This window comes from Melitaea cinxia, chromosome 18 (genome assembly GCF_905220565.1).
Source record: "Melitaea cinxia chromosome 18, ilMelCinx1.1, whole genome shotgun sequence".
Taxonomy (NCBI): Eukaryota; Metazoa; Arthropoda; class Insecta; order Lepidoptera; family Nymphalidae; genus Melitaea; species Melitaea cinxia.
In genome coordinates, this window is record NC_059411.1 from 13,651,980 (window position 1) to 13,663,848 (window position 11,869).

Below are 11,869 nucleotides of genomic sequence, written 5' to 3' on the forward strand. Positions count from 1 at the left end.
AAAATGGAAGTAGATCGACAAGAAAACAGTTTATAGATTAAAATATACGGCAAAGTAAAAATATATAAGTAATGGTAACAGAAAAACGTCGTCAGATCACGTCCTAGCGAGTACTGTCTATCTGTGTGTGTTTTTAGTGGACTGCCATAAGCTGAACTGACTGAACTGATTGAACTGACTGATAGAGCTTTATATGCTTAGTACAAACTAGCTGTAGTCGCGACTTCGTTCACATGAGTGATTCTGTCTCCCATGGGGATTCGTTTATCTGCCTTTAACAGTCCACTACTGGACACAGGCGTTGCCACTCCGTCCGGTCCTGCGTCTTCTGAATCCCTTATAATATGTAACCTCCTTTATATTATGTGACTTGTTCTAGAGACACAAAAATTTTAAAATCGTTTGTTTGTGTTTTAGCATCGTGTAAATAATTATGTGCACTTAAAACACAAAGTTATTTTGAATTCATATAAAGAATTTCAATTTTATTTATGGTCACTATGATCCGCACCAACGAGCCAGTCAAAATCATCTACAGCAGTTTAATAGCGAATTATTTGAAGGGTGGCCTATAAAACCAATCAAAATAGACAGTCATATTCACTTCATTACACTGTTCAAGTATCGTGATTTCTGACCACACATCGCAAATTGATTTAGAATCATCGCTCGACGATATACGCAGATGCGTTTACATACATCGTCTGTGGCGACGCATTCGATCGAATAAATTTGCGGCGAACGAAACCGTCCGTCGTTGAATTGGATTTATTCCACCGCACATCCTTACGCCTGTGTAAATAAAGTTAAATCGTTAAAGAGTATATTTTTTTGTATATAGTACACAAGCGAGACGCGACGACGACGGACAGGTGCTAGTTACTGAATTACAAAGATAGAAAAATTAAAATACGTTGCTTAAATAATGTGGTTGAAGTGGTGTCCAGTAGTTTCGGAGCCTATGTGGTTGAAGTGGTGTCCAGTAGTTTCGGAGCCTATTCGAAACAAACAAACAAACAAATCTTTCCTCTTTATAATGTTAGTATAGATATAGTTTTACACAATATTTAGTAAAATAGGTACATTTTATTTTCTATAAACATTTTTGAAGTAAAACTTCTTTACTCACGCTTGACTTGGGGAGTAAGCTGGTGAATGCGTGGTGAGAGCGTTACGAAAAGTGTGATCAGACTAGGCGAACGGAAATTGAAAGAGCGATATAAGTTAGTGAAGATAGAAAGAGAGAGAGTAACGTTTCGTAAGTCTTATTTCAGTCGTGTGGTCTAAAGCACACTCGTTTTTTTATGTACAATTGAATAGAATAAGAGAGAATACGAAAATCTTTGATACTGGCTTTATTCAATCAACCCATGCAGATTAGAATTTATGTTTGAGGAAAGCATGTATATGAAATAATAAATACGTTAAAATATATACTCGTACATACAAATATAAATATACTACCATAAATACACACATATGTCTATGTAAAATAGAATAAAAATAATGTAATATATGTATGATACGCTCAGATGTTGAGCCGAAAGGGTCTATAGTCATTGATACTAACTGCTATTCGATAATTATTGTTACATAAAATATAAAAATAAATAAAATTCACTTAAGAATATATTTATTTATTTTATTTATTTATTTATTTTTAATGGAAACAAACAGTATATAATAATTTTACAAAATAGCACACATTTGCAAATCGGAATCGGCATAGAATATCCGTATTTAACTGTTTCATCAGTTGTAAACAACTTTTTTATTTATTTGCAAATGTTACCTCAAAATGATCGTAACTTACTTCATCGACTTTATACAAAGCGAAGGTTGTCTATTTTTATAAAATCGATAGTATAAATAACAACTGATGTTATACATTTTTAGACTGAACAATGCAAAGTTTCTTTAAAAGTTCTTTGTTACTTAAAATGATTTCCTATACATACTATGATCTCTTACATACATTTTATAAAACAAAAAAATTCCCATTGATCCCGTTGTCTGGAAGAGATCGCTCTTCTAGTGATGAGATCCTTTGTACACTGAACTTTATTTGCAATATGTTATTGTTTTGATTGTTGTTGTGTACAATAAAGAGTATTATTATTATTTTATTATTATTTGTTTATTTTTTTTTTTATTAGAGGAAAAAAGAAACCTTAAGAAACGATCTAAAACCCGCAGTATAAAAAATCGTGTGAAGCGCCTGACGTCGAAGCTCAATGACGCTGATTCTTGAGAGTGACTTTTTAACTGACTTCCAAGGAAGGAAGACAATCTCAATTCAATTGTATTTATATATTTAACTTTTGACTTGGTAGACCGATTTTCAAATAAAGAATTTATTATTATTAATAATATTATTTAAATTTAATTGAGATCTAATAACCTATTGAGTTATATCAAATAATGGGTATTTACTTGACTATTATTTCGTCGACCTACGTTGTATAATATCGCACAACTGATCACTGGATATACCGGTTTTGATGATTCTTGTTTCAAATAAAAGCTGGTGCTTGTTTTGTAGTCTCAATGAAATTTCATTGAGATCTGGATACTACTTTTTGGGTAATCTTTGATAACACGCATTTACACATTACCTGATGATATAATATTGAAGTCGGTTTTTTTTCGTTTGCGAGCAAACACAATTATTACGTAGTAAGCCAGCATTTACTGTAGTGATACGAATAGCAAGCGTCATTTTGCGTTTGAATTTTTTAATTGGACTTTTTTTAATTACGTAATTATAGTTTGAGTCATTTCATAGAACATTTTAATTCAAAATCATAGTAATTTTTCTTAAGAAATAATCTACAATTATCTGTCGAAGCTGACACACACACACTCACACACACACACACACACACACACATACACACACCCACACACACACACACACACACACACATTTTTCTTTTATTTAACATATTCGTGAACATGAGTAAATACAGCGTGTGTAATATAAATCCAAAACTGGTTATTTTAAAATAATTCACACAGTGGAAAATGTAAAAGCATTTTAAAGTACTCATATCTTCTATCCATTCAGGAATCTCAAAGATTTCTCACAGCTCAGAACAGATTTAAATCTCTCAGTGAAATGTCGTCACAAGGTAAAATAGGAACATTTATACTTGAGCCCGTTTTTCAAATTTCGATTATCACTCTAAAATACTATTCAATTGAAATAAGAATTTTCTCAAATACATTACTCAAAAGAAATTATGATTACCTATTAGTAAAATACAGATCAAAATCGTCACTAAATAATAAATTTATACAAGAAATTATTATTTTTATAATAAATTAAATTAATAAAAAAAAAAACTTATATAGTTCCAATAGTATGTATGATTATTCCCCCCCCCCCTCCCATCTAACTTATATCTCCCTCTGAAATTTAGTTCAAGGAAGGTTCTCGAATGGCAACCACGTCTCGGCAAAAGGAGCACGGGCCACCCTCGAACTAGGTGGACCGATGACCTCAAGAAGACAGCGGGAAGCCGCTGAATTCAGAGGGCGCAGGAACGGACGAAGTGGCAAACGTTAGGGGAGGCCTATGTCCAGCAGGGGACCGTTAAGTGCAGATGGATGGATGGATGAATAAGTTAACAAGAACACAATATTTGTTCACAACACTTCTTGTGCACTGAATGTCCATTCAAGTGTGTACTGTTTCTTCCTTAGTTGCGAATTCGTTTTATCCACATATATACAAGTTATGGAATACCCTTCCTACAAGGGTTTTCCCTGAGCGCTACAATTTAGGCGTTTTCAAGCGTAGAGTATATAGATAACATTTCCCTAAAGGCCGGTACGTACCTTTTATTCCTACTCTCGCAACTAATTTTGAAGATCCATATACGATAGTAACATTACTTAATATGTTTATAGCAAAATAGTACAATTGTAAATTATGTTTTATTTTAACATATTACTTAACAAAAAGAAGGAGGCGATGCAAAAACAGATTCTTAACTGAGTCTACATCAACATCGCAAATATCTCGGTAAATTATTTATCGTTAAAATTAACGATTAAACTTTCGATATAAATTCTCATAAAGTGCCTGTAATAGCAATATATAACAATACATTAAAACAAGCGACCCATGACGTGTAAAAATAATTCAGTAAACGTAATAGATTACATCTAATAAATATAGCTTAAAACAGTATTGAAATACCTGAAAAATATAATGCTTTATTACTGAACGCCGTATATTTTGTCCCAACTCATTTGTAACGATACCTATAGGTAGATTTAAACATTAGAGCGAAAAAATTTGTATGGTTCCAACTGATGAAAAATTACTATCTTTTGAGCATTTGCATGCGCGTGTGTGTTCGTGTGTGTGTGCTCGCGCATGTGTGTGTGCGCGCGCATGTGTGTGTGCGCGCGCATGTGTGTGCGCGCGGGTGTGTGTATGTGTGTGTGTGTGTGTTTGTGTGTGTTTTTGCGTAGTGTAAAGAGTCGTACGAGTTCTCGTAGTTGTTGGAGTAACTTTAAATATGAAATAATCAACTACGTATGACAGCTGGAGAAAAAAAATAAGATTTGATGGTTTTGTTATTACTATTTATATAAGCGTGAATACGGTTAGAAATCTGAAAATTCCAAAGACACATTTAATTGTGTTTTAGTTCTTTTAATGTAATGATAATTACACCAAATGACTGACATACCCTTTTATTATGTATTTCCACAATAAATATCAATGATTGAGGCATCAGTCTCATTCGGACAGCTGACCAACACGTACGTCGTTTTCTGAGAATCTCAGGGATCGCAAACCTTTTTCTCACCTCAAGCAGTGATATTAATATTTGCACAGTTCACTATGGGCAGATGTACAATTTGTAACAACCAATTCTCCGACGGCGTTCAATGCTCCGCGTGTGGGAAACAGTTGGACTTCGGTTGTGCGGGCTTGACTGAGGCTGGCTGGAGAAGATTGGGCACGGACCGCCGATCAGCTTGGAGATGTCCGTCCTGCAGAACCGCTAGTTCAGCTCCTCTTAGTCCTATTGAACCAGCTTCATCAGCCACTATTTTGCATGAGATTCGGGAGATCAAGCTACAGATGGCGGAATTCCATGAAATCAAGGACAAATTGGATTGTCTTCCGAACTTGGTGGAAGAAATCAAATCCATGAAAGCCGACATTGCCGATTTAAAAAAGTCGTGCAACTTTTCGGCTGGATTAATTGATGACCTTAAAGTGAAGTCTGCTGATATAGACAAAAAAGTCGTAGATTTGGAGGGTAGATTGTCTGCTGCTGAAGATAAAATTAACAATCTAAATTCTCAGCTGTCAAATTCTGAGCAAAGATCACGACTGAATAATGTGGAGATTAAGGGCGTGCCATCAAGGAAAGATGAAAATTTATTCCAAATTGCTGAAGCCATCTGTAGGGAGATCGGATATAGCTTTCCAAAAACTCAGATAAATTATATCTCAAGAGTGCCTACGTATAACTCAAAGGAGAAGGCAATAGTGATATGCTTTTTAAATCGATACATCAAGGAGGATTTTATATCGGCAGCGCGCAATCATAAACTGTTGAAAGCTGAAGATTTGGGTTTTCATGGGTCACAGCAACGCGTATTTGTGAATGATCATTTGAATTCTGAGTCCAAACAATTATTAAATAAGGTCAAACAAACTGCAAAAGAGAAAAAATATGCGTACGTGTGGGTTAAATTCGGCAAAATTCATGTAAGAAAAAATGATAACTCTGGAGTGTTTATAGTTAATAAGTTGAGTGATTTAAACAAGTTTGTTTAGCCTGTTACATTTTACCCGCTTCATTGCTTATAATGTTGGTGCGATTTAATTTTTTGATTATGATTGGCTTTAATACTTTTGCTTTCAAACTCATCCGTAGTTTTGAAATTATTAATTTGAGTGAGTTTTATAAAATGTTTGTAACGTCTGGATTGCCACTTCCACCTGAATCGCTTTGCTATTGTTTACTTTGTGATACCATTCAACTACGCACAGCAAATAACAAAATTGTATCGCTCTCGCTTTGCCTCCATAGGATTGCATTGTACGCGTTGTCTAATAGCTTATTCTTTCCTTGTTGCACCCGTACGACTAATTCTCATTATTATTTTCACAACCTGTCGTGTGCTTCGCTCGTTCGCAGTCCTTTGAATGTTTTGACGGTATTATTAATCAATTATAGCTATAACTTAATATTATTCTGGATTTATACTTTTGATTATTATTTTTACTTTGTAGTTATTTTAAAAGTTAATTTGAAACTTAGCAATGGATTCTTATAGTAGAAATTTTGTAAGTAAATATAATGTGAACATTTACTATCAGAACGTCAGGGGACTGCGATCCAAGACTTCAATTTTCTATAGAAACGTATGCCTTAATTCATATGACGTAATCATTTTAACGGAGACATGGTTATTGGATGGTGTGTGTGACTCAGAATTGTTTGATGCTAGATATATTGTATGGCGGCGAGATAGGAATTACGACTTCACTAAACAAAGTCGCGGTGGCGGTGTGCTAATTGCCGTAAAGAAGGATTTTCATGCTACCTCGCAGTTTCAATTTAATTCTACCGCAGAAGACATGTGGTTATCTTTACCAATTAAATGTAATAATAGTAATAGGTCTGTAAAACTAAACTTATGCGTTATTTATTTGTGTCAACAGAAAATGGGGTTGACTTTTTCAGATCAACTACAGAATCATTTAAGTATGCTCGGTAGATGTATATTGAATCGACCTAATGACATTTTTTTGATCGTCGGAGATTATAATTTGAGTGGTATAACTTGGGTATATAGCAGTGACGGCTCATTTACGGCGAGTAATGTGACTAGCCCTGATGAACATATATTAATTGATGAACTTTGTACATTTGACTTAAGCCAGTTTAATGGTGTTTTGAACAGTCACGGTAAAATTTTAGACCTAGTATTATCTAACACCATCGTTGACGTTACTGAATGTTTTGATCCATTGGTTCCTCTCGATCCGCATCACAAAGCCCTTATTATTAGTTTAAAATCCCATCTTAATGTATGCCTAAAGCCAGAATCAAGGTTAAAACGTATTTTTCACAAGGGGAATTACGAATTAATAAACCGTCAAATAGATACTATTAATTGGCATGAAGAATTTTTAAACAGAGATATTGAATCTGCTGTCGATATTTTTTACTCACTCATAAATAAAATAATAGATTTATATATACCCTCTAAAATTTGTCGAGAAAATAAATATCCTGTTTGGTATTCACCGTCCTTAAAAAAATGTATAAAAGAAAAGTATAAATATTATAAAAAGTTTAAAAACTATGGTAACCTTTCGGACTTTCTCACTTATAAGCTACTCAAAAAAAGAGTTAACCACCTTGAATCCGAGTGTTATCTTAATTATATATCATGTGTTGAAAAATCAATTAAAGACAACCCTAAATATTTTTGGACGTTTGTAAAATCACGATATAAATCACATAACATGCCGAATACCATGAAATACGGCAGCACGGTTGCAACAGATGGGACTTCTATTGCTAATCTTTTTTCAGAGTTTTTTTATTCAACTTTTATTCAACCCTCTTCCTCATCGGGATATACAAATCAAGCCCTAGACAGTAATATCTCGGCATTAACTAACGTTTCAAGTGTTTATATTAACATAAATGAAGTTTCTAAGCTTCTTTTATCATTGGACATTAATAAGTCAGCTGGTCCCGACTATTTGCCTCCTATTTTCTTTGTTAAATGCGCCGTATCTATCTCTAAGCCTATTCATTTATTATTCGTAAAATCTATGTCAGAAAATAATATTCCATCCATATGGAAGTCAGCTTTTATAACACCAATACACAAAAAAGGATCAAAATCCGATGTTTCAAATTATAGACCAGTCTCAAAATTATGCGTTGTAGCTAAAGTATTCGAAAAAATAGTATATAAACAATTATATTCTTCACTTAAAAACTCTTTTTCCGATTCCCAACATGGTTTTCTGAAAGAACGGTCAACTGTATCTAACCTTATCTTGTTAAACGAATTTATAATTAGTGGTATGGTGAGGGGAGGGCAAGTGGATGTTATTTATACGGATTACAGCAAATGTTTTGATAGAATACATCATCCTACCCTCATCCGTAAGCTCGAAAATATTGGAATTTGTGGTGACTTACTTAGGTGGTTTGAGTCCTATATTTCTAACAGATCCCAGGCTGTAGTTATCAACAACTACATATCTAGTTGGGTTGTTGTTCCTAGTGGTGTGCCCCAGGGTTCCCTCTTAGGTCCACTGCTGTTTCTGATCTTTGTAAATGATATTGGATCATGCTTTCGACACTCTAAATTGCTATGTTTTGCTGACGACATGAAGATTTACAAGACAATCGCAACCAGATCCGACGTGGTTGACCTTCAGTCGGATTTATTACGTCTGAGCAATTATTGCGAATTAAATAAATTGGACCTTAATCCATCTAAGTGTTCACTTTTGTCATTCTGTCGTCAGTCAGCCCACATTCCATCAGAATATCGACTAAAGGGTCAGAATTTACAGAGACTTACGAAGGTGCGGGATCTTGGGGTGATCCACGATTCGAAGCTTCTCTTCGATGAGCATATTGATGAAATTATTAAGAAAGCCTCGAAAGCACTGGGATTCATCATGCGAACTTCAGAAAATTTTAAGGACATTAAAACTATTAAGATTTTATACTGCACGTTTGTTAGGAGTATCTTAGAATATGGATCAGAGATCTGGAATCCCCGCTATAAAAAGTACACAAATAGAATCGAGCAACTACAAATGAAATTTGTTAAGTTTTTGTGTTATCGTCTAAAGCTACCGTACTCCTCTACTATTTACCTTAATCAATGTGCACGATTCCACTTGCTTCCTTTATACAAACGTCGTGAAATTGCTGACATTATTTTTTTAATAAAACTTATTACTAATAAAATTAACTCTCCGGAACTACTTTCTAAAATTAATTTCATTGTACCATTGAAATCAGTACGGCATTACACACCTATTCAACTACCTCTGGTATCCACAAATTACTGTCAAAATGCTTTCCTGTGGCGCGCGAGTAAAGGCTTAAATAATTTGTGTAGACAGAGCGATTTTGATGTATTCTGTTCGGGTGTGGTGGTGGCGAGGCGATTATTGAACCAGAATTTCTTTGCATTGTTTAGTTGACATATGTATATGTAATGTTTAAAAAAGGTTATGTAATAATATCTTGACGTGCAACTACTCTGTCCGCATGATATGTTTATTTATGTACTAGTTCTTATACGTGAAGACCTTTCATTAGCCAAATGTTGTTTAGTTCAATTTACTATGTGTTGTTATTTGTGCTGTTGGTTTTCCGAATATTAAATAAATAAATAAATAAATCAGTATCGACATAGCAAAGTGATCATCAGATCGTATGTGCTAGCCCTTACATCATATTAGCCTCAAATGCATTCTCTTGAGACCAATAATCTAATAATAAATTACTTGTAATTACAGCGTAATAGGCGAGCCAGCCGACGTTAATTGGATGCACTAGTCCGTAACGGATATCAATAATAATCGATAATTATACAATGCGTGAGTGTGAATGCTTTGCATGGTTTTGGAGTGTACTCCGCTACTGTGCTCAACCGCGGATGTGCAATTCCCTTTAAAAGAGCTTGTAACCATTCCATCTGATGGATATTAAATGAAAAGAATAATTCCAGTCGTCAGTTTCAACCTCCATTTACTATTAATTAAAACGCAACTATAAGTAAGTCATTTATTGCATCTTGTGGGTGAGTTCTTTTTTAATTAGGTGGTTTTAATTTCAGTGTTATTATTTTTTGTTTTATAATTATTAATATTCTTAACCTTTTTACAGAAAATATATAAACATCAAAACACAAACACTTCTAAACACTACGTGAAAATATCACGTAATAAAAAGATTTGATATTTCGAAACCCTGCCCTCGGAATTATATTAAAATACTAGTTGACCCCGCAAACTTTTCTTTGCCATATATGTTATTAACCCGCTTAATCCCCCCCCCCCCCCCTTATAACTTAGGAGTATGAAAAATAGATGTTGGCCGATTCTCAGACCTACCCGATATGCCCACAAAATTTTATTAAAATCGGTCGAGCCGTTTTGGAGGAGTTCAATGTTTAACACCGTGACACGAGAATTTTATATATTAGAAGAAGTCATCGAAATTTAAGAAAAATTTAAATTAAGTCTCATTATTACTCTAAGGAGTCTAGGGAATAAGTAATATATACATATAAAACCATTCTAGAAAATGTTAATACAATTCCTATTTAGGTAACACCAGTAAATCCTTTATTTAATTTAACATCCGTAGATACGGAAGGCTTAGTTTCCCTAGAATAAGGATGCAGATAATCTGCGCTGCTCTACTTCAGATTCCTTTTCACGTATTTTCACGACATTTATTTTCATCAATAATATGTTAGGTACATATGTGTATATATGCAATTTACAGTTTAATGATCTGCCTCATATCACATAAAAAAGATCAAAAAATCGAATTCAAATCACACTCTTAATTGGGAAATCTTAAAATATATATTATATAGACTTAAATATCTAAATATCTACACAAATACACACACGGTCGTCTGTCCCTAAACTAAGCAACTTAACGCTTGTTGTAATAGGTAACAGCCGACTGGTATAGCTACATTTTTTTTCGATAAACATACCTATAAATAATATACATATAAATATATAAATAAATATTTATAATGTATGACATACTGAAACAATTTTTTAAGTAAAACTTCTCTTCACGCGCTTGACTTTGGGAGTAAGCTGGTTAAAGCGTGGCGAGAGCATTACGAAAAGTTTGATCGGCCGAGGCGAACGGAAGTTGAGAGGAAGATATAAGTTGGTGAAGATAGAAAGAGTGAGTCACGTTTCGTATATTACTAGTAGGGACAACTAAAAAAGTTTTATTTTAATTGTGTGATCTAAGGCACACTCGTTTTTTTTTAGGCTTTAAAATTTGATGTCAGTAACTAGCTATTTCACCAACGGTTCCTTAAGAAAATCGTTATCGCTTCAGCCTGTAATATCACACTACTGGGCATAAGGCCTCTTTCCCCATGTAGGAGAAGGATCAGAGCTTAATCCACCACGCTGCTTCAATGTGGGTTGGCGGATATATTCCCTACTATAAGTAACGATCGCTATCAAGTGTACATGATAATAACCGGGACTGACGGCTTAACGTGCTCTACGAGACACGGTGGGGAGACCCACAAGAACTGCACAAACAGAGTTAAGAGAATCGTAAAAAATGTAAATGTACTATATACCTACATATAATTTCGAAGTGCGAACAAAATTTTTGCGCATAATATCGAGGGATTCACCTTATTACTTTAAGATCATAGACTTCTTATTGGTATCCCTGTAATCTGTACGAACTACACTCTGCAACTTTTTCTTAACTCTGAACTTCATGTAATTATAGACTCAGTAACTTCAAAGATAAGAGAAAGGGTTTAGATCAATTTTCATTTGTTATCTTAAGCAACTTTAAAATGATTTTCTACTTAATAATAATAGACCATTTTAAATTGTGCTGTATATCGTATTTACAACGTTCTATTTTTAAAACTTTTAAATAAATTTTGTTATATTATAACATTATATTTCATTTTTTTTTTCTTGTTTATTTGGCTTTCATTGGTCGTGATTTATATCAAAATTCTATTTAATGTTCAATTTTCTTGTATTATTAGAAGATAATAGTTTTTAAATAAGAGGAAGTGTTTACAATTTTCTCAAAATCTAAACATGTTTCTGCCACACTGT

The 11,869-nt window shown here is 33.8% G+C and overlaps 1 protein-coding gene across 1 annotated transcript; it reads left to right on the forward strand.

Moving 5' to 3' along the window:
- The first annotated feature begins 4,858 nt into the window (after positions 1-4,858).
- LOC123662138 lies at positions 4,859-5,806 on the forward strand. Its single transcript, XM_045597023.1, has one exon. It carries the CDS (start codon positions 4,859-4,861, stop codon positions 5,804-5,806), a length of 948 nt encoding a protein of 315 aa, XP_045452979.1.
- Positions 5,807-11,869: the final 6,063 nt, after the last annotated feature.